A 27,491-nucleotide genomic window follows, 5' to 3' on the forward strand; every position below is an offset into this window, starting at 1 on the left:
CCCCCACTCATGGCCACCTCACCCCATAGTGACCTCAAAATGCTCTCCCTGCATTGCAGGGAAAAGAAAGGGAGAGTCCAGCCAAACTTCCCAAAGGAGAATCCATTTTCCTTTCATTTGTTATGCGCTGGAGCTCAAGTGCAGAGCAAGAAGGGTTTCATAGAAAATTTCAAGTTCTTATGTATAGGTTTGCATGGAAATTTAAACATTTAATGATAGGGATAATAGATAATAAACCCATCCTAAATACATTATCACCAGGCTTCAGTAATTCTTATTTTGCCATTTATTTTCAACTATCAACTCCAAATATCCTAGCAGTACTTTAAATCATATCATTAATTTTGGAAGAATTAAAGTAAGTATATCTAACAGGTGAAGATAAGAAAGAAAATATCATTATCACATCTAATACAATTTTTAACAGATCAATTTGTGTATTCACCAAAGAGTAGACTCTACAATCACTGAAGGCTTTGCATGAAATGTTTTCATAGATTTAGTCTAACATTTCATCTTCAGACACAAAATGTCAATACATGAAAATATTCAATTACATACAAAGGGCCATAGATTATGGTTGGAAGAGGAAGTCACAAATCGATAGTGGGATATTCCAAACCACTGCACTGTGAAAGTAAACACAAGAAAGAAAATAGGGATTCCTATTGTTCCTGATAAAAGGAAAGGAAAGGTAACTCCCAGAGAGCCACTCCCTCATTTTGCCATATTCAAACGTCTAGAACAAGGCACTGGTTTGGCCGTACCCAAGGAAAGATGAGGATTCAGGGTGTAACAAAAGACAGCAGGGATCATGGGGCATCTTAGATTTCTGCCCCCAACATCTACCCTTGCACTAAAACTTGATCTAACATCTCACATTGGTGGGGATCTGGTGTTCTTGTAAGAAAAAAAAAAAAAAGTCTCAGAAAGTGTTTCCCTTGTAGTCTCTGAGGCAGTTGATCCTCAGAACTCTCTATTTTGGAAGCCAGAAAGTTATTTCTTGATTGAAAAGGGGGGCAGTCCTTTGCACCACAGGATTCCCATTGTGGACTGCATGTCAGTGGGTGCCACCAGTTATTACAACCAATGTCTGGGCAAACTTCCTCAGGATGCAGAAGCCACTCCCATGAGAACCGCTGTTCCTCTCCATATGTGAACAGACTGACAGATGCAGGCAGCACCAGCAATCTCCTGAACCTCTGCAGTGCACTGGAAAATGTGAGTTGTGGTGTTTCCCCTGTGTTAGAATTATTGAGGGGCTTTTGTTTTGTTGACAAGTGCTGAGACCATACAATGCACCAGGGCAAGATTAGCTGGGAAAATGATCTTCTGATAACATTTTGAACCCAGATGTTCCTCCTTTGTTGTTTTCCTGGAACTGGGTAAATTCAGTGTTCACTTCTGTAGCTTCCCTAACAATCCCAAGGCCTGGTCTTCTGCTGCTTCCCTAGGTGGTGTGACCATTATCGGCCTGGGGGAAGATGAGCTGATTTCATCTCTTCCTTTATAACCATGACTTGGAGGCCTCATTTCACACACAAAGATTCCCTCCAAAGACTAGATGAGCAGGCCTGAGCTACCCTGGTCCTTGGAGTAATGACAGCCTGGCCCTGATGCCACTCCCTCTTCCCACCATTGTTGACTTCTGGGCCATCGTGCATTCAGTGCCTCAGTGGACAGAGAACCAAACCCAGGTACTTTCACAAATGTGGAGCCAATTCTAAAGTTTTTTGAGCTCCAGCTCAGCTAAGACCTCTGACACCTGCTTGAGACTGTGGGTGACTGTGGACACCACTGGCACCTGCTTAAGACTGTGGGTGACTGTAGACTCTGAGTTGGGATGTGCTGTGTCCATGCGACACTCTTCCTCCCCAAGAGTTGTTCAGGAAGGTGGTGCCCTAGGAATGCCATCTGGAACCAGTGGAAGAGGAAGGGCAGGAAGCACCTGGCACCCACTGTTCATGCCACCATGACCCATCCACCGTGTGGTAACTGGGAGATGTTTCCTCTTGATGGAAGATGTTTCCTCTTGATGAAAATCCTAAACACTAACAATAACAACAAAAAACAAAAAAGAAAAAAAGAAAATCCTAATTTTTTTTTCCAGCAAGACAAGTATTTTCTTGTCTTTATAGTTGAGAAGTTCAGGATGTTATAAGGCTAATTTCTCTCTTTAAGATAAGATGGCATTAGGGCACCGAATACCAATGAAATTCATGCTGATAGCCCTTTTCATAGCAGCGGCATCTTGATGCAAGTCTTTGTATTCACACGACCATGACATAGCCTAGGAAAGTCATTCAAAGAGAAAACAGGTACAATTTTAAAAAGGGTTCCAACATGTTTTAAAAGGCATTGCTGATGAGAAGCCACACATACAGATTTCTTTAGATGGTTCCTTCGCAGCTGCTTTGGCTGAGGTTTACACTGCCAGGTCCTGAGGATGCTACTCCCTGCCCATTCACTAAGGCAAGCTCCTTTAAGGGCTACGAATAGATTGCCAGAGCCAAGAGGAATTTATTTTATTAAGTTATTTTAAAATTGGGCTCATTGCTTGATGATACTGTCACAAAAAAATAAAATAGGACTCCCAAAGATTTCAAGAGTATTGTGACAAGCACCTGACAACTATATCATCTGTTACCTGTGCACTTGTTCCTTCGACATAATAAACATGCACTTGTGCCAAAACATCCATTTACTCAGCGATTCAAATTCTACCCAATCCTGATTAGTCACCAAATACTCAAAGCAAATTTTAATGAGGCAGGTGTGCTCTGGGCTGTCTTGGAACATCTCAGAAGTCTCATGAGTGGAACACCAAAAGGTGCTACTTTACTTGCACATTGTGATAGAAAAGTGTATTATTCTAAAGTACCACCAAGATACCAGAGAAAGTGGCAATTTTAAATGTGTCGATTTCAGTGGTAATTTTCCTGTATACTCACCAAGAGTCAAAGCCATAAATCATACGTTGCCCCATGAAAGTTACCATTTGCATTAAAAATCCATGTCCTTCCTACCCAGTATTTGAAACACTGGCACCTTATACAGTCTCAGTACAAGTCTCTCAGCCACTTCTGCTTTGTCTAATAAACTCATGGGACTGCACTGTGCTATATACACTAGATGATAACATGAATTTGCAAACTGCGTAAGTAAAAGACAGTCAAGAGTGGTAAGTGTACTGTGTATGTAGATATAATTAGGAATACAATTGCATTTATTCACATATTGTTATGTGAATGGGTAGAGGTTAAAAATAAAACCCATTAAGAACAGACTAAATTTAATTAACAATGTGGTCACAGCAGAAAGGATATCAATACATTTTTAAGAATATGGATCCTTGACCAGGCCTGGTGGCTCATGCCTGTATTCCCAGCACTTTGGGAGACTGATGTGGGTGGATCACCTGAGGTCAGGAGTTACAGACCAGCCTGACCAACATGGAGAAACCCTGTCTCTCCTAAAAATACAAAATTAGCTGGTGGTGGCGCATGCCTGTAATCCCAGCTACTCAGGAGGATGAGGCAGGAGAATCACTCAAACCTGGGAGGTGGAGGTTGCAGTGAGCTGAGATCGCACCATTGCACTCCAGCTTGGGCAACAAGAGTGAAACTCTGTCTCAATAAACAAACAGATAAATAAATAAAAGAATATGGATCCTTGTATAAACCATAAAAGAAAAGAAATATGTTGCCAAAGAACTAGTTTTTTGGTCTGTTAATTTTAAGGCTTTCATTTTCCTAATCGCTACTTAATATGATTTTGTCACAGATGCTGGCTTCTGTGGATGATGGTAAACTCTGCTAAGTGACTTCACATCCTTACCTTCAGTCTCCGGGCTTTATCTTTGTGAAGAAAATGAAATAGAAAATACACGTCATGGTCATTTGCCAAGGCACGCAGGTCAAAGTAATATTTTACATAAACACTGGCAGACACATGAATATTAAACTCAAGTAACTCCAAAAAACACTTCTCCATCTTGCTCCTGGGGTAGAAGAAACACAATTAAACCAACATAGGACAGTTCTAGTCAAGTGGGTTATCTTTAAAAATATCCTTCTGAGCTATTGGGATGCTCTAAATTCTGTTTTGAAACAAACAAGGGCTGCCTGGTTGGGTTCCCACACTAATGTCCAAGCAAGACACAGCTGCTCGGGGTCTCTTCTGCCTCCCAGCACCCCAAGTTTGGGATGAAGGAAAGGTGGAAGCCTCTTCTGCATTCATGCTGCGGACTCGGGGCTCATTCTTCAGAGTTCCCTTAGGGCAGCTGCACAACTCAAACTCCGTGCTCAATCACAAGCCCCGCAATAGCAATCCCATGACAGGAATGACGGGTGCCATTTATCAGCTCTGAAGGACCTCCATGCATTTTTACCAGGACGACAACAGGAAGGGCCTTACTGAAGAAGAGAAGAACCAATAAGAGGACTGGGCGCATCACCACTGCCACAAATGGACCCATGGAGAACCAGCCTATTATCTCAGAGGAGGAAAATGTCTAAGGCTACAGGGAGGATTCATCCCAAATACATACATAAGCAAGCTACATTCCATGGCAACAAGAATCCCCTTCCCTCTGCTCCAGCACACAAGGCTATGTCAAGGGGGCATAATGCAAGATTCTGCTCACCTTAGTACTATGAAGAGGTGAAACTGCCACTATGACGGGGCAAGGATAATCTTTAATCTTCAAAGTTTGAAAGGCAGAAAAATCAAGGAGAGATATTTTGGCTAGACTAAACCCATTTTATGATGTGATTTCTAGGAGGGCCCTGGCCTTATGCATGCAGTGTTGCTGCTGAGTTGGGAATGCAACCCTGAAGTGCTCAGCATCTGTCACCCCTGGCCAGAATGGGTTGTGGGGAGTTGAATGCACTGGGAGAGGAAAGGGCTGGGAGCCGCCCTCTGCCATATGGTCATCCAGCCATCCTCACCAAGGCTAAATTAATAGGTACACAGAGTAAATCTGGCTGCTTTCAGAGTAACCTGTGTCATGAGGTAATTGGTTAAAAATAATCAATATCTAAACAACACATTTGGTTTCTTGGGCTGAAAGCTTTGATATTTTACCTACTGGCTAAGTCAACAAATGCTTGATGTTTTCCTGTAAGGGGGACAGTTAGACCACGAGCCAAGATGTGGTGATCTCATTTGCTGAACTTAAAACCCAGCTGAACCTAATTGCAAAATTAATTTCCTGTTCACATGTCCGTAAGTCTATAGAAATGTAAATCAAATGATATTTGAATAGACAGCTGATCAGTACCTGATTTACTACAGGAATCAATAGCACTTCATAATCCCTTTTTATTTTCTCCACTAGTACATTGTAACTGTGTAGAAATACAGTACTTTACAGAATTAACATGTCTCTTAATAGAGGTTTACTCACTGAAGAAAAGCATTCTGTATATAGAATATGCATCTTCTGGGCTTTGTGGTTTTTTATAATGGCTAGATGATTGAAGAGCATAACCTTTACACACACAGCAAATTTTCTGAATAGTGGCTACTCAGTTTAACTTACTCTTTAGAAAGGAAACATATTCTAGGAAGACATATAGATGTTGGAAATTTTTAAGAAAAATCCGATAGACACCAATTTTTAACTATTAAATTTACACTCAAAATGGGACCATTGCAAACAGTCAACAGCAGGGGTTGAGACAAATGTCTATTAAATGCTTTGACATATGCTTTTCAACTTCCCAAGATCATAAACAGAAGCAGCCTGCTTGGAGCATAGCTCCTGGTTTTTCTCCGTTCACACAGCAACAGCACTGTTGGGAACTGGTCTTCTTGGAGCTGGGCTCTGCCCCACTGCTCCTGGAGCTCACTTCTGTGGAAACCTGCACAGATCCCTGCATGCGCTCTGATCCTGTGACTAGAACTCAGAGCCCCAGCCAGCTGAGCTGCAGGTTTTGAGAACAATTCAGCTGTTCGTGATTACAAACTTGAAAGCGCCTTTGCAGAAATTGTAACTGAGAAAATCATGACAATGAAAGAGAGCTGATCTAACTGACTTTATCTTGCTTCTAACCTCCAAGCTGTCCTTGTTCATTCCTAGGCAGAGGCCAAACTAACTTCAGGAGAAACATAGTTTATAGTTTAGCTTGGAAACCAAGACAGTAACAGCCCTTTCCCAAAACAAACCTGCTTCCTGCCTGGGGACTGGACTGCCTTTCCAGGACTAACAAATTAGCCACAAGATTAGAAATTATGGTTGAGAAGTCATGCAGCTGAAGCCTGCAAAAGTCTGAACCTCCCCATATTGCTCCTGGGAATAGCATCACTATTGTGAAACCTAAGACCAGAACTTGAGATATTTTGCAGACCCTGCACTGGGATCAGGTGGCACCACCTCAATCAATAAACTTTGTTTATCTGGTTTTGTGGCCCCCACCCAGGAGCCAACTCAGTGCAGGAGGACAGCTTCAACTCCCTCTGATTTCATCTCTGATCTGACCAATCGGCACTCCCCTCTTTCTGACCCCCTACCCACCAAATTATTCTTTTAAAAACCATCCCAGAGTTTTTGGGAGACTAATTTGAGTAATAGTAGCACGCTGGACTCCCATACAGCTGCCTCTGTGTGAATTAAACTCTTTATTGCAATTCCCCTGTCTTAATCAATCAGCTCTGGCTAGGCAGCAGGCAAGGAGAACTCAGGCAGTCACAAATCTTGCTTTCTTCAAGGAACCAGTTTACAAAAGGATGACTATGATCAAAGCCACTTTAGCATTTGGAACTTCCAAAGTACTTCCGTTTGTTTCAAATTCATTTGCTGTCACACTCTTTGCTAAAATGGCTATCAGAAATGTCACCATGATCACTTGGTTTATACTATTAGCAAAGTGGTGGCAAAAATGGTTTTTTGTTTTTCTTTTTGAGACAAGGTCTGGCTCCTTCACCCAGGGCTGGAGTGCCGTGATGTGATCATAGTTCACTACAGCCTCAACTTCCCAGGCTCAGGCAATTCTCCCACCTCAGACTCCCAAGTAGCTGGGACTACTACTGCCTGCCACCATGCCCAGCTAATTTTTTTAAAAAACATTTGGTACAGACAGGGTTCACTGTGTTACCCAGCAGGACTTCAACTCCTGAGCTCAAGCGATCCACTCACCTCAGCCTCGCGAAGTGCTGGGATTACAGGCATGAGCCACTAAGCTCAGCCGCAAAGGGGTCATTTTTGAACGTAAATATACTCTGAGGTGTATCTACAATAGACACTGTATCTTCAATTGTAGACGTACACTGAGGCGATTGTGAATGACAGTATTATCTGGAGTCATAAGTAAAAGTCATAACACTAACTCGTGCCAATGCCTGGCATGATCTTGATCTGCTGCTGCTGCTCAATGTAAACAAAACTGCTCCCTTGTCTTGCACAGATGCAGCCCACACAGCTGTCCTCACTGTCTAGTGGGCATCCACGAAGGCTCTGCTGGAAATGCCTCCCTGCTCACCCTGCCTGCCAGCTCCAGGGCCCCTCCCTTCACAGCAGTCATGAGGCCGGATTGGAAGGGAGCCCTGGTGAAGCTGTGTTTCAGTGTCACGTTGGTGCATCTGGGAGGAACCCCATGACTCTGCAAGGCTCCTCACATGGTCATGGGCAATTCCAGGCCCAAAGAGTGCTGCTGCAGATGTCTGAGTACCCATGGAGCCTTGAGAGTGTGGTGGGCATGTGGTGATGCCCCAGAATGCTTCTCACACTGTGGTTGGTGAACGCTGGAGCTTCTAACTCATCAGACCAATTTCCAAATACATGCAACACTCTCAATGGGGAGGGACCAGAGCACAGGAATCTGTGGCTATTTAACTTCACTTCTCAAGGTTCCTATAAAAACAGATCTTCAGATAAAAGGGAGAAGAAAGGGCCAGCAAAAGCAAATACACAATGGGTGACTGAAGTTGAAGCCATACTTCCCCATAGTCCAGAGGCCTTATGATCTTAACAGTGGCCAATTATTTCAAAGGCCAGATGTTTACCCCTTAAAAGGGGACTGAAACTGGCACGTAGCTTCTCAAAAGCTATAAAGATATTTACTGTACCTTATCATTCTGATAGTACACTTGTAAGAGGTTTGCCAGAAAACAACCAGAAAAATACTTTTCAGTTCATCAAGCAGGTTATTGCAACAATAACACATCAAGACCTACCCATTAATGCTGGAAAATACAAACTGTTACACTAACGCTGGATAGAGAGAAGTCTGCGGTCTTATACCTATTTCCTTTACCTGCACAATGAAACCTATAAAGATATTTCTTACAGTCTTAACTTGGAGAGCAACGAGGCATGGAAACTGGTTACAAAGATCGCCAAAATCTGACAAACTCACATGTTCTCAACTGCAACGTCCTGGGGATTCTGGCTGTCATCCTCACTCCACAGACCACGGTTTCTCCAAACCTTGGAGGCAAGATGCACGGCTCCGAGGACAATCTTTTTCCAATTAGTAGGACAAAGATCGATGTTAGCACTAGTTAAAAGTCGTTCAATGTACACCTGCAAAATAGAGCGCTGGTCTTTGATTTCAGTTCAGTGTAAGTGTGGTGATAAGAACATTTAGGAATGAAAGATTTCTTCTGGTTTTGGCCAGAAAGTAAGTGCCTTTTATTCTTATGTTCCGCAGAGACTTTGCTCAGACAAAGCAAGAGGCCAAATCACAGTCATAGTCAGATACCTCTGCAGCCTACTCTGCCCATAGACATTTCCAGCCCAATTTTGGTGACAGGGATGACTGCACATTCTTGGGCATGAAGAGAGGCACCATCAGCACCTTCACACTCATGAAAGGCAGCACAAACTCAGGCCCAGTGCAGATTAAGGTTGTTCAGGAAACGCTCCAGCGCCGTCCGTGTGCTATGTCACACCTGGTCGGCAGGTAGATAGGAATTTTACAGGTGTGCCATGCTTGAATATGTAACACCCAAGTGATACTGAGGACACTGCTGTCTTCTCCTTTTCACAATAACTAACCCACTCTTGGGACACCAGCTGAGGAACTGTGGTCAAGAGCATTTCCCAATGCCTGCCGTGCAGATAGCATGACAAGTGCAGGTCTCTGTGGCTGAGAAATAATCTGGTATCCAGTGCTTCATAAGGAACGCATGTGTATGAAAGGAGGGTCCTGCTCACAGCCCCTATTTTCCATGTCTCCATAATCACTTCATGAAAACTCATTGCTTGTCCCACAGTATCTGCATTCAGTCAATTTGGTTAGCTTGAAGGCAGAGACAGTTGTCGGCCTCTGTATCCCTGGAGTTCCTCTAAACCTGCCAAGCAGTTTGTGAGACAATCTCAGGAAGTATTTTCTATCTATCCAATCTCTATCCTATAAAGAACTGGGTGAGGGACCAGCTGAGTGAAGGTGACAGAGGTGAGCTGGGAGGCGTTCCTATCCCAGAGGGTGCTCTGCAGAACAGTATGTCTCCATGCTACTTGACGTCTTTGTATCAAGACCAAAGGAAAACAGTTCATTTTAAGAGAGTTCATTTCTTGTCTGAAGGTTATCAGATTGACGGCTCAGATCTGGCAATGTTCTCCAAACTCACCTGTGTTTTCAAAATCAAATGGATCTTGAACATGATACGTTCTTATGAGAGATTCTGCTCCCTTTCCTCCTAACTCTGCACTATCGAGTATCCTGGGAATGACCCTCCCTCCCAGGGTTCAACTCCACAGCACTCATTAGAGAGCACTTAAACAGCATTGGCGAGCCCTCAACTTCCTGTCACCTTTACTGGTAAGCTGGACCTGCTGATACCGATACCACTTGTCCTCCTGGGTCAGTGAGGAATTTCATTTTTTAACACCAGCTCTTCTATCAGCATGGTGGATCCCATCCCACTATTGCAGAACACTGTTCCCCAAATCACCTCTTCTTGAAGACTTTCTCCCTCTCTGCCAGAGATTTCCCCCAATACAAATGTGTTTCCTGTTCCCATCCTGCTCCCCACAGCTCCCCAGAGGCATCCTCTCATTTGCTCACAGCATCAGGCCTGTTGCCAGCTCCTCACCTCCCATCTCTCCTTAACCCACCTCACCCACCCCCATCACTCTCCTGAGACTCCTCTTGCCAAGGTCCTCAGAGTCTTGACACCTACAAACCAGAGCCCTTCACCCCAAGGCTCCACTCCCCAAGTTGGCCCTCATCTTGTCCAAGGAATTGTTATTGGCCTAGCTCCTGGGGACTAATACTTACATGTGAGTTACCCTGCTCCAATCTGGGTGCAAACACTCTGTGCCCACCTTCACTGGTAGGCTGCCTGCTTCAGATTCTGAGCCGCCACGGGTCACGGCTCACCTGTATCATTCTAGTTGCTTCTTGGTCCTCTTCTCTGCCCCAACCTTCCTCCTAACTATGGTCTACTCTCCCCAAGCCATCGCCATAACCTCTTAAATTAAGAACACTGCACTCCACTGCTTAAGATCTACCATGAGTCCCCTCATCAAACTGGAATAAAACCTGAACTTCTTCCCATGGCCTGCAAGCCAAAGGGCTCTGTGAGCCATGGCACTGCCTGTGCGGCCTCACCTCTTCCATTCTTTCCTTCATTCCTCCCTCCTCACGGGCCCCCTGCTGTTTGTTCCTTGAACACACATGAAACATGTCCTATCTCAGTCTTCGCTCTCGTTCCACTGCCTGTCATGCCAGAACTCCTTATCATCCTCGCTTTATAGTCATGTCACTGTTCAAATGTGACCTCTCTAGAGAGGCTCTTCCTCATCATTCTCAATTAGTGAGCCCCTCCCATCCCTCTCTCTTTATCCTGCTTTATTGTTTTGCTATATTGGAATCTGTTGAAGGAGAAACCAGAAATCTCTCCTGCTGCCTTTAATAGCAATTATTCTGTGATAAGAAAAAAAATGGCATCATTTTAAACCACAATGATTATTAAATTCAAATATGTGTATTTACTTTGCTTGTACAGGTTTCTCTCAAAAGATCTGATGATAATTTCAGGAATCTACTTTTGGTTAGAAACATGGCCATACCCTGAGTAGGAGACCAGTTGTTTTTTTTTTTTTTTTTTTTTTTTTTGAGATGGAGTCTCGCTCTGTCACCCGGGTTGGAGTGCAGTGGCCGGATCTCAGCTCACTGCAAGCTCCGCCTCCCGGGTTTACGCCATTCTCCTGCCTCAGCCTCCCAAGTAGCTGGGACTACAGGCGCCCGCCACCTCGCCCGGCTAGTTTTTTTTTTTTTTTTTTTTTTTTTTGTATTTTTTTAGTAGAGACGGGGTTTCACCGTATTAGCCAGGATGGTCTTGATCTCCTGACCTCGTGATCCGCCCGTCTCGGCCTCCCAAAGTGCTGGGATTACAGGCTTGAGCCACCGCGCCCGGCGAGACCAGTTGTTAAAGATGCTTTATAGATAAGAAATATCTTACCAAAGCTACGATTGCACATGGAGCTGTTAGTTTTGTGACTTGAAAAAGAGTACAGAAATATCTGAAAATACAGTTGCATTTGGGATCATCCTCGAAGGATTTCCCTGAAGAATTTCCTTGCTGAAAGAAGAAAAAGACAATATAAATATCCACACAAGAAAACTTTTTAAGTGCTCTTAAGATGGCATTGCTCCCATTTGTGCCAACATGTCCCTTAAAATAATTTTGATGGGATAAAATGTCTTTTAGTTTTCAAAAATATAAAGAGTGGGATCTTAAAATATTTTTGGTTTCCTGTAAACAGAGATGCTAAGGTGGTCCTGTGGCTAGCATATGTCTGAAGAAGGAAGTTTTAAAATTTTTATAGCATTTAAACTGATTTAAATTTAAATTGTTTTCTAATTCTATTCACAGAGATTGTGCACATTTGTCAGGACTATTTACAAATATTTATATGGCTTGCTGCTATAGAAAATTATCTTTTAAAATGACACATTTTGTTATCTGGATGGTATATTTACTCCCCTTAGCGCACTAATTAAACAAAGCTGCAAGTCAGCTCTTACTCCAGCATGTCCACTTGACAACACTCCTTATATAAGATGATTAGACACAACAGAGGCGAGACTTAAAGGTGGGTGATTTTGACTTCAGCATGAACTAAACACAACTCTATGAGACAAAAATAGAATCTCAAAGAAAGTGTCACTTACTGAAAGTGGATGTATTGGCTCGTCAAAAATAGCCAGAGATCTATTTGCGTATCTATAAAATAAGAATGTGCATTTAAGAAATTAATTTGGGAATTGTCAACATCTTAGTAAAGTATCTGCTGGGAGTAGGGCATGGAGGGTGGAGGGAGATACATCTTGTTTGCTTTGGTGAAATTTGTTCACCAAAATAGTTTTTGCAAATTTTTCTCCCGGATCCTGGCCTTCAGAGGGTTTCTTGACCTCTTTTTCTTCAGCACATAATGTCCTGAACTGTGAAATCTTTTCTACATTGATGATCTAGATTTGCCTTTAAATATTCACCGCCGCTAACAGGCAATGGTAATAAACTACATCTGTTTTCACCCCTCTACCCTCATGCTGGAACACAAGAACATTTTATAAAGCAGTAGTGGTTGGCAATAAAGTTTTTAGAGCTTTTATTAAATGTGAATGAGATTCAGATTTCCCAACTATTTCTTTATTATACTTTTGTCATATTTGTTTAAGTAGTTTGAGTTACAAACTTAATTGCCTTTTTATTTTAAAAGAGGCCAGTCTTTAATGAACTTTAAAAATCTAACACATTGTGTGCTCACTTAGGAAACCAGTGGTTCTCCAAATGTGGTTTGTGGACCCTGAGATTCCCTAGGAGGCCCATGATGTCAAAACTTTTTTTTTTTTTTTGAGACAGGGTTTTGCTCTTTCACCCAGGATGGAGCACAGTGGTACAAATATGGCTCACTGCAGGCTTGACTCCCTGGGCTCAAGCGATCCTCCTGCCTCAGCCTCCCAAGTAGCTGGAATGAAATGTGCACACCATCATGCTCAGCTAATTTTTCATTCTTTTTTGATATAGATGGGGTCTTGTCACATTACCCAGGCTAGTCTCAAACTCCTGGTCCCAAGTAATTCTCCCACCTTGGCCTCCCAAAGTGCTGGTGTTACAGGTGCCAACCACCACCTGTGGCCCAAAATGTTCTTATAAGAATACTAATTAAACCTGAGAAGCTGCTTGAAAATAAAATATAAAAATAATTTATTACTTTCTGAAAGTAGTAAGACATCGCTTGCTTTCTCACTGTTCAACACTTGTAATAATTGCGTAAAAGCAAAAGTGGGTAAAACTGCTGGTTTCTCAGTATGAATAAGGGCCGTGGTACTGAATTATACTAGTATTCATTCCGCTCTTCACCGCCCCTTGCAGTTTTTATTAAAGTAGCCAGCTTCGCTTAAGAATGTCCTTGATGAAACAGTAAAAATTAATGGAGCTATTAAATCTTGACCTCTCTTTTTAGTACTCTAAGTAGAACGTTCACATAAAGCACTTCTGCATACTGAAGTATGGTTATGTTAAAGAAAAGCACTTGTGATTTAACTGCGAGCTGAACAAGCCAATTTTTCACAGAGCACCATTTCTATTGAAAGTATGACTGACTGTCATTCTCAAAAAGAAGCCAAGTGAGTCTGTCATTTCAAGGAAAATAACAAGTATTTGTTGTCCATAATAAATCTAATGCTTTCAAGCTAAAAATCAGGACTTGGAAGACTTAATTACTACTACTGTGAGCTTGGCAGCATCTCAATCTGTGAAGACGTTTTTATAATCGTGGTGATGCTAATGAAAGTGAGTTTTTACACTATACATAAACATGAATTAATATTTTCCAAATAGCCAATGGATAATATAAAAGCCAGTAAGGGGAAAGATCCATTCAGTGTACAAGAAAGATCAGTGAGTATTAGTGGAATGAATTCATTGATATGTACAACCCCATTATAACTATTTTAATAAATCAGCACTTGTGGAGCTTTGGTGTGGTTAAAAATACCCACAATTACCTGAAAGCTTTAAAAATACACCTTTTTTGTACTATATATTTGCATGAGGCTAGGTCATCTTTTTATTGCTTCTTTACAATAAATTGCAAACAGGACATAAGCAAATACACTGTGGGACCCTCGAAAATTTCAGAGTGAACAGCGTCTTACAGACCAGCCCACAGATGACTCACTTTCACACTGTGAAATATGCACTCTACAGCTTATGTCTACAGTTAACACCTAACAGTGTGTGTCATATTATACAAAGTGATGAGCTGGAGTAACAAGGCAGGTTTTCAAAGAGCTCACCTGTGCTTTATGTTGTAATATATTGCCAAAGTCACACTGTGGAGGGAAAAAAAAATATTTTTAACTACTGACTTTATCACTTGTTTGGCCTGAAGATATGTTTTTAAAACGTGGAGGAAGGAATCTTCTCAGTGGCCCTGAAATCCTCTCATTCAAAGCAGTACTATATGAGCCCGTTTCTTTTGTTTTAGCTCCCTGGATTTATAGCGAAAATAGGATAACCAAACTGCTAGGCAATGTGCTGTTAGAAGATGTTTCTGCTGATGGTTAGTGTGTATACATAATTACATATTTTCCCTGTCATTTGCTCTTCTACCCATAGAACCTGTAATCTTGTGCAAGTCACTTACATCCATGTGTACATATGCTTATATTTAGGCCATACAGTAATGTTTTGCTTTTTAAGTGGCTAGGCCCTACATTTCAACTGATTTAGTTCACCACCACCTACTCACCCATTTGTCATTATTTCCCTAAAAGCACATCATCAGTGTGCTTTATACCAATTAAAGTAATTTAAAATCACCTATACATAATTATTAGCAGGAAATTTATTAGTAAACATAATGCACACAAAAATCAATGACACTTGTAACTATCCTGAAATAAATGGCACTAAACACACAGTGTAACACCGCATCGTACAATATTCATGACAAATATTTCCACATTAGTTTAAACAAAATATTAGTGAACAAATACAACTCTTCAGATGTATGTTACTGTGGTCCTAAGTCATCCTCAATGTTGTGTGTCAGCAAACAGGGGCTTCTCCTGGATAAGTTCTGTGCTTCCATTTGCCCTCAGCATTTAAAATGAGGCTCAGAATAATTTGAGAAGGCAAATTTGAGTTGTAAAAAGTAGGCCTTACAACATTATTAGCATCTAAGATGGATATTTCTATAGTGCCTCAAACAGTTTCATCTCCAAATTGATTTTAAAATCACAGAATTGGAAGTTACATGCTGAAAAGACCACTGAACCTTACATGACACTCCATGAACCACCCATTTTGCAAATAAGAGAACCAAGACTTCAAACTAATTTGCCCAAGGTCCCCACATAGTGCTTTTGTGAACTGCAGGTGTTCACAAAATCCTATGGTATGGTTTCAATTTAAGCATATGCACACATACATAGAAATGACTCACACAGAAGAAAGGCTCTATGGGTAGAAAGAAGAGCAAATGACAGGGAAAACGTGTAATTTATACATTAGAACCATCACTCCTCCATGCAAAGGAAGTAGTGGCCCCCATGTTTGCTGCCCACTGGATCACCCAAGGAGCTTTAAAAACAGCCTCACCACCAGCTGGAGATATTGTGATTTAGTTGGCGTTGGACATGATTCGGGCATCAGGGTTGTTGGTAAAGTTCCCCAGGTGATTCCAATGTGCAACAAAGTTTGGGAATGACTGAGTTAGGGTTAAGGTCAGAATCATCTGGGATGCTTTTATTCATATAATGATGCCTCACATACTTAAGCATTTTTCTAAAAGGCTTGGGAGTGCCCAGAGATGGAGGGAATGTGGAACTGGGAAGACGCATGTGTTTGCAGACATATATTTTGAAGAAACAGGTATACATGATTCTAATATGGCCCAATCATTGCTTTGAGAACAATGGACTAGTAACCATGAAAAACATTTTTCAAAATCTTTCCAAAAAGCCAATTTACTATATTAATTTGCTCAGTAAACCATTATTTCATCAAAAGTAAATATACCAAATGATCCCTTCTAAAATTTGAGAACAAATTAAAACTAACTGTACTTCAAAAATAGACTTCTAGGCCAGGTGTGGTAGCTCATGCCTGTAACCATAGCACTTTGGGAGGCTGAGTTAGGTGGATTGCTTGAGCCCAGGAGTTTGAAACCAGCCTGGTCAACACAGTAAAACCCTGTCTCTAAAAAAGAAAAGAAAATTCTATTTTAAAAACACTTGCAGGAATTAGGGTGTGCTGGAAGAAAAAGCAGAACCTCTACTTGTTTGAGCAAGGTGAAGCTTAAAACTCCTTTTGAATGGCATACTGAAACATCAGAATCTTTTGAAATCAGAAGAAACCAGGGACTCTAGCCAAAACAGAGTGGGTTTTTACTTAAGGCTGAATACAAACATTAAGTGATGACTCCATAGAGGCCAAAGCTCAGGGCTTTAAACATTGGTGGAGTCCAGTTCCTGCTGAAACACAATTTGATCTCAATAGTTGTTATATATGAGAGAGGGAAGTGATATTATTATGAGCGTAAATTTACCATTTATAATTAAAGTAGAAGTTGCTGACAAATTAGCGTAAAAAGCAAGTAAAATGGAAACAAAATTAAGCTTGTACACTAGTCATGGTTATAGACTGGAAAGTTACTAGGGATAAGGACATTAATATTCTGAGGGAGTACCTCTCAAACTGTTTTCCCGAAAATCAACACTCATAATCTAAGGAGACGTTAATAATGTTCCCTGGACACATCCAATGGAACTGGGCTTTGTTGTGGCTTTTTAAATAAACTCGAACCCATCCTTCGAGGGTGCTTTGAAAAGACATATCTGATTGTGGCCTATGAAGTGCTCATGCATGATGGGAACAGTTAAATGCAGATACACTGTGCACCACTGGAGGACAAGCTGTTCCGTCTTCCAAGAGTAGTTTCCAAAGTAGCACCCATGGTCTTAGGCCTGTAGCCCATAAAGAACTAATAATTTTTCCCAGAAACATCCAATAAAAGGCACCTCTCCTTCCCATTGCGTTCAACACTGTCATAACATAAATGCATCAAATGAATAGCTATGGTTTTTCTGGGGTTGTTTATTTGGTAACTGGCTTTCTCTTCTACCATAGTTTCTAAGATTATTATTTAGAAGATTATTATTATTATTTAGAAGATTATTATTTATTATTTCTAAGATTATTCTAATCACAGTTTCTAAGATTAAAAGAGAAACAGAAAATTCATATTTAGGTCCTGGAAATCCATATATCATTGAAATCAGTTTCTTAAACTGCTTGCTGAAAAGGGCAACCAAATGGCTGAAATGATAGAGGATGGCCGGGATGCTTTTAGCATATGAGGGTTTGTCACTCAGCCCTCGAAAACCTCATTGTACTCACCTTTCCAGTGTGTGTCTAAGATCAGGTTTGCTGACTGTGCTGTTATCTAGCAATATGGTGGAACATGAGCTGTATTTTCTATCAAGATGCCATGGAGGTATCTGAAGGAGAAGGAAGATAGAGGAAAATGTTTGCAGCAGGCTGAACTTACAACAGTGTGGGCTTTCTACCTTAGTAAAAATGTCAAACAATAAAGCATTAAGGTATTTCTTATACCCCGTGACCTGCCTGAGTGTGGTATCATGAGCAGCTCTATGGGAAACTCACTGGAGGTGCGTAACTTCTGCAGATGATGTTTGAGGACTGGGTTATGAAATTCTGCCCTTGCTATGATACCAATCATCAAACCTGGAAAGCCTCTATTATGAATTCCCCTTACAAATAATGGGAAAAGTTTAAAATAAGATTTCCTGCTTTTTTTTTTTATTATGCAGTTAAAAGCAGCTATTTTCTATTTCTTTTATTCATTAACTACAATGAAATGTTGTACATTAAATAATACTGGCACGGGGCATTTTTATTGCAGTAAATAAAGACCTCATACTACATTCACTAAATTACTAATCCTAAGTCACTCATTCAAGAGACAGTGTGATGGAACCAGCGTTTTAGAGTCAGAGACTCTGTGTCCCAGGGCGGCTAGTGACCAAACAAGTCAGTGGCCATAGATTTCTCTGGGCCTGTTTCCTTGGCGGAAGATAGAAAAAGTACTGCTTTAAGATGCTCTCACACCTAAAAATCAGATGATGGAAACAGCTTTGGGAATTTAACTTTCACTTCATGTTTACATAAGACTGCTGTTATATTACTCAAATGAGAACTTCCGAGAATACTTTGCATTCATTTCAAAAGTTGATTGATTTTAGTCTGTAAGTTATTTGACACACATCATGGCACTGTCCTGCCTCACTCATGCTGCTCCCTGCCCAGAATGCCAATTTCTTTCCCCCTTGTCCCAGCAGGTTTCACCTCCTCTGCCTTCTGGGATCCCTCTGCCAGCAGCCACACCACAAAATATTTCCCATTTTGTGTACTCGTTGGTCTAATGCACCGTGTGTTACTTGATAGCAATTGTCTGCAGAGCATCCTCCTGGTGAGAAAGTAAGCCTCTCCAGGGGAGGGAGAGCCCTCTCCTACCTGCAGCTGCTGAGCACAGAATGTGGGAGAAATTAAGGCGTTCAATAAGTGCTTGGCAAATTATTTAAATCAGTTACAATTTGGAAGGTAAATCTTCCTACAGTTACAAATCAATGAAAATTTATCTGCAGTGCTATCAGAGAGATGACAATGAATCTTTTGAGCCTTCTAGAAAATAAACTATCTCTAAAACACTTTAAAAGTATCTATTCATTTGTCAAGAGTGCAATAGTCAATATGGAAACTGCCTCATCTATGTTAGGAAAATGCATTTCTTGGCCAGGCACGATGGCTCACTCCTGTAATCCCAGGACTTTGGGAGACTGAGGCGTGTGGACCACGAGGTCAGGAGTTCAAAACTAGCCTGGCCAAGATGGTGAAACCCCGTCTCTACTAAAGATACAAAAATTAGCCAGGCATGGTGGTTGGCGTGCCTGCAATCCCAGGTACGCAGGAGGTTGAGGCAGAGAATTGCTTGAACCCGGGAGGCAGGGTAGCAGTGAGCCTAGATCATGCCACTGCGCTCCAGCCTGGGCAACAGAGCAAGACTCCGTCTAAAAAGTAAAAAAATTAAAAAATAAAACTCTTTCTTAATAATAATGCCAGTAACCAAATCCCTGGCACCAAATAGTTGAAAAGATCAACAGCATTATTTAAAACCACAAAATACCTATTATTTTAACTTAAAAAAAAAAAAACTCAGATGAGCCTTCTTGGGATATGCTTGTCTGCATCATGTTATCACCCTCTTCCGTCAGGGGCTCCCACAGGTACGTGAAAGACAGGGTAGGGAGAAGATCTAGTGGTTGTTTATAAAAGTACACAGCATTTGAAAACTGCCTATAGCCAGTAATCAGAAATATCCATACAGTCTGACATCATTTTGCTTGTTTCAGATGCTTTTTACTGTAAATTCACTTATTTCTTAACAAAAATTCCAGATGTTTTTGAACAATATTACTATTTGAAGGACCAAATTCTTCTTCAAGGTAGAAATGTTTTAACTCTAGCTAAACTCTTATGTCTCTTAAGCTACTCTATTAATGTATATACTTTATATTAACAGTGTATTTGTGTCAATGAATATACTTCGACTGTCTCAAAAAACAAATATAGCATGAAAAATGAAAATTGACTCATTCAGATACTTCTATTCAAAGTGAAAGAAGGTATCCCATAATATTACATGATAACAAAACTCGATTCTGAGAAAAAATCCATTTATGAGAATAAAAAGAACAGGAAAATAATACATCAAAACACAGACTAATTGGTATAGCTTTAGGTGATATCTGTCCTCATTTTCTTCTATTTAACATTTCTTATAATGAATGCATATTGGATTGTGGATTTTTTGGAGAGGAAGTCTTGCTCTGTTTCCCAGGCTGGAGTGCAGTGGCCTGATCTCAGCTCACTGCAACCTCTGCCTCACATGTTCAAGCAATTCTCCTCCCTCGGCCTCCCATGTAGCTGGGATTATAGGCATGTGCCACCATGCCAGGCTAATTTTTGTATTTTTAGTGCAGATGGGGTTTCACCATATTGGCCAGGCTGCTCTCAAACTCCTGGCCTCAAGTGATCCCCCAAAGTGCTGGGATTACAGGTATGAGCCACCGACATGGTGACTCTCAGGATCACTTTTTTCTCCCCACTTTTTTACAAGACATATTTCAGATAGTTTTTAAATAATTAATGACTTTTAACTAACTTAAAAATTTCTAACACTTTGTGCACTAACAGAACAGCTCCATTTATGTTGCACAGCAATGGGACCACATGGCATGTATGGAGTTTGGATAGAATTCTTACATAAGGCCTGAGTGGAAAAGTGTAATATGCTTATTGTAGGTAAAAATAGAAATTGTCTGAATTAATGTCATAATTGTGTCAAATTTAAACTTAGATTTACACTTACATATAGGTTCTAAATTTGGATTAAATATGATGTATTGACCAGAAATTTATTTTCGCTTCTTTCTGAAATCTCATTAGCATTAGTCATAAAATAAACATTATACACAGGAACAGGAGACAGGATTGACGGCAGATGATTCTGAGTCAATGCTGCAAGGTGAAAAGCAGACAGAGGAGTGGCAACTGACATGGAAGCACAACTTTGGAGCTGACAGGGAGTGACTTGAACAGAAACAAGCAATATTGTTTGTTTTAAAGAACACAACCCAGGCTCCAAACTTAGAGGCACATGGTACCTGGGAAGGTAGGGTGAAACATACAACAGAAACCAGCAAGGTCAACTGTAAATCTGTGCCTAGAGACCCAAGTCCACCTCTCCTCTCAAAAGGAATTTGGATGTGTATTATCTGGATATATTATACCTGAGGGTATCTGAGCTCAGAGCTTTTATTCCCAGGACTAAAACCTGGGAAATAGGAACAAATTGCACACAAAGTTAAACTGCACCTTCCTTCCCAAACCTGATTCTGGAAAGCCAGCAGCCAGGCTTGCACTGCCAAGGCAGAAAATTGGGAGACCGTTTTTGGAAGAAAACTGAAACATCATACCCTCACATAATACACTGATGTCCCCCAAATGAAAAGCTGGCTCGACTTCCAAATCCCCACAGTGAGACCCCTCGGGGAACAAAGGTCCTGCTTCCAATTAGAGAAAGCCAAAGACCACCACGCATTTGAGGGAAACCCCCAATGACAGATCAAAACAATAGGAGAAATGAATTCCTGGGACCAGTAAAAATTCAGGAGCAAAATTATTTTTAAAAATCTTAAAATGTCCTTAAGGAGTTAAAAAAAATCAATAGAACAGTTAGTGAAGAAAGTCAAAGAATCTCTAAGAAGCAGAACAAAAGACAAATTGGAAAATAGGAGGGGAAGAAATTAAAGATCAATACAGAAATACTGGTCTAGGAGGCCCAACATCTGAATCATAAGAATGCTAAAATAATAATAATAATAAAACAGAGAAAGTAGGAAAATTATCTAAAAGAGATAGTCTGCACACTTAGTGGCCACAATAAAATGTCCCCTCCAGGCTTTATTATACAATTTCAGAATCCCAGGGATAGAGAAGGTCCAAAAAAGCTTGAGAAATGTAAAACTTGGTTACGTATGATGTACCACACAATGGTAACAGTTTCAAGAACAGTATAATGAAAACACAATAGAAAATTGTCTTCTGAGCCATGAAATTTAGTTTTCACTCTAGAATTTTATACTCTATAACAAAGGAGGGGTTTTGAGAGAGGCTAGAATTCTATATATGTGTGTCCATGAGCCTTTCCTCGGAAACTGTGCTCCAGCATCACTGGGAAGTAACACAAGACAGAGGGCAAGGCACAGTCTAGGACTCAGGGATCCAACATGAGTGGCAGAAGAGTTTGAAGAGGGCTCCTGGGCAAGCAGGCCCAGGACAGCCTAGGGAAACATAGACTATCCTGGAGGAGGATAACCAGAGGCCAAGGAAAGTCACTTCAAGAAAAAACATGGAACATATGCTTTAGTAGGTAAAATATTATTTTTTGATAGGCATGTAACAAATGTCACAACACTTGGGGAAAGAAGAACTGTTAAAAAAAAAAAAAGGCAAAGGAACATAGTCGGAAAATTAATTCCACACACAAAATAATGAAGGATGTGAAAACAAGGAGGCCAGTTGGGGTCTAATGGTCGCATTTGGCTTTATGAGCTATCACGGGCTAGGAAAAAGGGGGTTATCTGGGGGAAGTGCAGAAGTGCTTGAATTTAAGAGAAAGAATGAAGCATGTACAAAGATGAGGCACAGTCAGAATACTGTATGACTCAGCAGTGAATAATATGTGCTTAGTCATAATCATGTAAATACCAATTAATTATTTAATAAAAAAATGTGTTAGAGGTGGAAGAAAGAAACAGGGAGGTAAATAAGGTTACAGTGGAGTGAGGAAGTTACGCTTTCACCTGCTATGACAAGAAGTCAGCAGAAAGTGTTGAAGAAAAGAAAATGGACTTAGTTATTTTTTATTTGATTTGATTTAAAAAGATTAATTTTCTTTTTTTTTTTTTTTGAGACGGAGTTTCACTCTGTCACCCAGGCTGGAGTGCAGTGGCATGATCTCAGCTCACTGAAACCTCCATATCCTGGGTTCAAGCAATCCTTTTGCCTCAGCCTCCTAAGTAGCTGGGATTACAGGCGAGCACCACCACACCTGGCTAATTTTTATATTTTTAGTAGAGGCAGGGTTTCACCATCTTGGCCAGACTGGTCTTGAACTCCTGACCTCGTGATCCACCAGCCTTGGCCTGACAAAGTGCTGGGATTATAGGCGTGAGCCACCGCATCCAGCCAAAAGATTAAATATTTAAGGCAGATCTTTATATCACAACCAAATTATGTAACTTAAATGTCAGACACCCTTAAAAATGGGCACAATAAACCAAAGACTTTCCTGTATAAATCTGATGCATAGGAAAATAGAAGAGATTTAGAAAATCCACCAAAAAGGGATCATGCTAACAGCACTGGCTCCCTGTTAAATTTTTAAGGAATCTTGACAGACTTTTAATTCAAACAATTGATTTCTTAACTTTTCAAAAGCTTACTTACATGATATAGGCGAGAGGTCCTCTTTTCTTGCACTAAGAATGAAAAAATAAATCAATTCTGGTGTAAATACTATAGAATAAACATAGTTGCTAATCATCTGATTATCACTATAGAAAAATGCGACAAAATTCCACTTTAAAAAATTCTTACCAACAAAATGTATAAATAATCTGGCATGATTAATCTCATAAAGTAAAATCTAAAAACATAGTTTTATTTTTGACCTAACAGATATTCTATTACATAAAACTGAAAGAATCCCCATGTACACAAGGAAAGGCAAAACCAATTAGGGAACATATGTGCCCTGCAAATCTCATGTTGAAATGTAGTCTCCAGTGTTGGAGGTGGGGAAGTGTTTGGATCATGGGGGCAGATCCTTCATGAATGGCTTAGCGCCATCCCCTTGGTGATGAGTGAGTTCCTGCTCTGAGTTCATGCATAATCTTCTTGGGTTTTTGTTGTTGTTGTTGTTGTTCTGAGACAGCGTCTCACTCTGATGCCCAGGCTGGGGTACAGTGGCATGATTATGGTTCACTGCTACCTTGACTTCCTGGGCTCAAGTAATCTTCTCACCTTAGCCTCAAGAATAGGAGGGGCTGCAGGCATGCACCACCACACCTGGCTAATTTTAAAATTTTTTGTAGAGACAGGGTCTCACTACGTTGGCCCAGGCTGGTCTCAGACTCCAGCCTCAATTGATCTGCCTGCCTCAGCCTCCCAAATACTGGGGTTACAGGCGTGAGCCACTGCACCAGGCCTGATCTGCTTATTTAAAAGCATGCAGCACCTCTCACTCTCTCTTGCTTCTTCTTTCACTGTGTGAAAAATGACTTCTTCACCTTCCAAAGTGATTATTAGCTTCTTGAGGCCCTTGCCAGAAGCAGATGCTAGCACCACACTTTCTGTACAGCCTGTAGGACTGTGAGCCAATAAAGCCTCTTTTCTTTATAAATTATCCAGTCTCAAGTATTCCTTCATAGAAATGCCAAAATACAGGACAGATGAGAAATTCAGCTAATAAAAAATGTACCTATTGTACATCTGAACCCCTAAGTAGTAGTGTTTTCTGATTCTACATTTACACATAGTTTACTTTCCTTACCAGGATCTAATAGCTGACAGCTCTAAGAACCAGTTTCTGGCCAGGAGCCAATCTCCAGATGCACTAGAATCCCTGCAAGCATCCCAAATGACTTATCGCTCATCTATTAATATGTTACTGAAAAAATAAATGGGTCTTTACACAACTGAAAAGTAGCCTATCTTAAACTCAAATGTTAAAATGAGTGTGCCAACCTAATTGAACATGGCATCCTCAGCGCAAAAACCATTTTGTTCTAACACAGGTCAGAAGAATAAAAGCTACAAGGGGGAATTGGGCCACGCTTTGTTCCCTACAACGCCTCCTCCTTTGAAGTTAAACTGGTCTCACGGACACACATTTCTCACTGCTGAAGAGACGGGGACATGGGGTAGGTTTTCTTCCACTTCCATATACTCCATGTGTGAGAAGCCCATGGCTCTGGAAGAAACTGAGAAATACAACAATCCTAACCGGAAGTTACCAGCTCAAGACAGGCAAAGTCCACACAAACTATAAAAATGCAGGGGAGAAACCCATTTTGTATTGTGCGGCATTCCTTCAGATGTTATTATAGAACCCCCACTTCTTCTATTCCTACTGTTGAAATTAACTGAAAAACATGGTGTATGGCATTTTTGAAAATAAAGTAAGATTTAGCAGAATGTTACAAATATAAGGAGGAGTACAGAAAAATCCTACAGTTCTAATTCTCTTCCTAAAACAAGCAGGATGTGGAAACTTTACACTACTTTCACACACTAAGGCTAACCTGGAAAACAGTACAGGCCATGTTTACATTTCCATTACATTCAAGTGAAAAAGTTCTGAGTAGCATGAACATGGATGTGATAGGCTCATGTGCTTAGAGCATTGTGCAAAAAGGAGGCCAACAGCGCAGATTCAATCTAGAACAACAAATTCTTTTGATTTGTTCAAGTGAAATCCAAGCTGTGCCCTAAATCCTATCACTCATCATCAAAATGTACTCTTTGGAACAAGGGAAAAAGGGCAAAGACCTATGAAGAAAAAGGCATATATCCATAACTACTACACTAAATCATGTGGCCCATTAATTGCATTGATAAAAATGTTGCCAAAGGTATAAACACAAAGTCTGCAAGTTTCCATGAACAGTGACAAGTAAAGGAAATTATGTCACCTATTAAAATAAGATGAGTAAATATATTAAATATTAAAACATTTTTACTACTATCTGAGTTCCTCTAAATACTTTCTGTAATACACAAAACAGGAAGTTTGTAGTTTTTTGCTTGGAGGAAGAAGCAATATTGTCTTACCACTCATTTGATATTTTCTCAGGAAGAGTGTGCTTTCCCTTGGATGGTCAGAAGCAAAATCTGTAGAGGAAGAAGGAAAAATGTAATAATTTAAGTGAGTAGAAAAGATAATTTTTAAAGCTACACATCCATTTTAATCACTTTTAACAATCTTGAGAAAAGTTTTAGTAATAAATGTGAAGAAAATAAATGCCACAATGTCACAGTTCTACTGGAGAATGCAAAAAATCACAGAAGTTCTCCACATATGTGGAATAAAACCGGGCTGTGTCTGGGGCTTCTTTTTTAAAATTTGCACCTAAATAAACTGATGCAACTTGTAGATGAATTATACACATGTCCTCCTCCTTCTTCTTATCAAATATACCCACCCTCCTCTATGCTGCTATTACCAGCACATTTCAGGGAAAGTCTCAAGCAGCAAGTGATGCTGTGGTCAATTACTGTCAGACACCGGCTTGATATGTCAAATATGTTAAAACAAAGAGCTATTTTGGGCAAAAAATACTTTTTTAAAGAGACAGGGTCTCACTCTGTTGCCCGGGCTGGCGTGGTGCAATGGTGCGATGGAGCCAGCATAGCTCACTGAAGCCTCACACTCCTGGGCTCAAGAGATCCTCTTGCAGCTGAGACTATTGGTGCAAGTTACCACATCTGGCTAATTTTTGACCATGTTTTTTTTCGTAGAGACAGGGTGAAATGAGACATACATGGAAATGTGCTGTAAATCCTAAGGAATGATATAGTCTGTTTTGGACTCTCATCCAACACTACCCATCTATCACCTAGTGTATAAAACCACTGAGTGGCTTACCTTACACCACCAAACAAGGAACAACATTCACAAGTACCAAAGTTTAAAGAGAAGAGCTGTGAGACACTTCCTCTACAGAAATGAAATCTGTAGCATACATTTTCTATTTTGAAAACTTAGTTTTCCGCCAGCCTGGGGGGATGAGAAAGGGGCCAGAAATGGGCACTGGGGCAGGGAGGAGGAGAGAAACCGCTAGATGCTGCAGGGAAAAAGAATGAGGGAGAGGGTGGGCAGGCAAGAAGCAAGGCCAGCCTGGTCTCTGGGCCTAGGAAAGCTGGCTAGAGGCAGAAGGCAGGAGCCCAAGGCTGTGGATGCCTCTAGTGGGGACCCTGGGTCAGCGGCAGCCAGAGGCGCGCCTGAGGGCAAACAGTATCAGTCGCCTCCTTACCTTTGGGCATCTCCTGGTCGCCGACGTGCTGCAGGTCATGGCCCTCTTGGGCTCCGAAATCAGACTGGGCAGGCTCCACAGCAGGGGGGTGTGGTGCCACTGCCACCTCCGCCTCCGTGATGTTACAGCTGCAGGGCGGTTCCGTCCACTGCACCCCTGGCTGGCTTTGCTTGGGACTGGCATTGGGGAGCAGCATGTTCCATCTGTGGCGCCTCCGCTCCTCTCTGCCTTGGCCTGCACCTCTGCTTGACGATGCCTCATAGATTTCAGCGCTGCAGGACAACTCCCCAGACCCCCTGTGCTGGCCCCGCTTGGGGCTGGCATTGGGGAACAGCATGTTCCATCTGCTGTGCCTCCGCTCCTCTCTGCCCTGGCCTGCACCTCTGCTTGCCACCGCCTCATAGATGTCAGAGCCACAGTACAGCTCCGCAGACCCCCTCGATAGACCCTGCCTGGGGCTGGGGTTGGTGCCCAAGCAACAGCTCAGCGTGTTCCCCATGGGGTAGCCCCGCTCCTCTCCAGCAGCTTGGGCCTTCCCTTGCTTCCAAGTCTGCAGAGCTCAGCACTTCCACCGCTTCTCAACAACGGCACGCTGGCAGGGCCAGCCCCTGGCTATGGGGCTGCACCCCACTAGCAGCCCGCACCCCGCCTCTGCCGCCTCCCCTGAGCCGACTTGCCTGCAAGGGTCCCTTGGGAACCTGCTTGGTTTATTTAGAATGGGTCTAGATGCAAGAAGCCTGATAGCTGTGATTGCGGAGAAGAGAGCACACAGGGAGCTCCCTCTACTTCCACTGCTTCCCACCAACTGAACAAGGTTGCCCTGCCAACCGCCAGAGCTCCCTCCTGGTTCCC

At 41.5% G+C, this 27,491-nt stretch overlaps 1 protein-coding gene across 4 annotated transcripts; it reads right to left on the reverse strand.

Moving 5' to 3' along the window:
- Window positions 1-268: 268 nt before the first annotated feature.
- LOC105466807 (cyclin Y like 1B) lies at window positions 269-27,491 on the reverse strand. 4 transcript variants are annotated; one of them, XM_071084487.1, is made up of 10 exons: window positions 26,640-27,464; window positions 25,438-25,497; window positions 23,053-23,084; window positions 17,359-17,459; window positions 14,253-14,288; window positions 12,123-12,174; window positions 11,410-11,529; window positions 8,358-8,524; window positions 3,838-4,000; window positions 269-2,290 (listed from the first exon to the last, which is right to left on the reverse strand). In XM_071084487.1, exons 1-10 carry the CDS (start codon window positions 27,136-27,138, stop codon window positions 2,177-2,179), a joined length of 1,344 nt encoding a protein of 447 aa, XP_070940588.1. In that variant the 5' UTR covers window positions 27,139-27,464; the 3' UTR covers window positions 269-2,176. The 4 variants fall into 4 exon arrangements, with proteins under 4 accessions (XP_070940588.1, XP_070940589.1, XP_070940590.1 ...); XM_071084488.1 differs by lacking the exon at window positions 14,253-14,288 and having other exon boundaries at window positions 26,640-27,491; XM_071084489.1 differs by lacking the exon at window positions 11,410-11,529 and having other exon boundaries at window positions 26,640-27,491.

This window comes from Macaca nemestrina, chromosome 18, assembly GCF_043159975.1.
Source record: "Macaca nemestrina isolate mMacNem1 chromosome 18, mMacNem.hap1, whole genome shotgun sequence".
Taxonomy (NCBI): Eukaryota; Metazoa; Chordata; class Mammalia; order Primates; family Cercopithecidae; genus Macaca; species Macaca nemestrina.

Bases quoted from the DNA above. Each gene is read 5' to 3' on its own strand.
- LOC105466807 (XM_071084487.1), bottom strand. From the start codon at position 27,138: ATGGGGAACACGCTGAGCTGTTGCTTGGGCACCAACCCCAGCCCCAGG. The intron at 11,530-12,122 runs GTAAGTGACACT...TTCTTCTTTCAG, and splicing joins AGCCAATACATCCACTTTCA to CAAGGAAATTCTTCAGGGAA. The intron at 8,525-11,409 runs GTAAGATATTTC...TCTATTTTGCAG, and splicing joins CATGTGCAATCGTAGCTTTG to GTGTACATTGAACGACTTTT.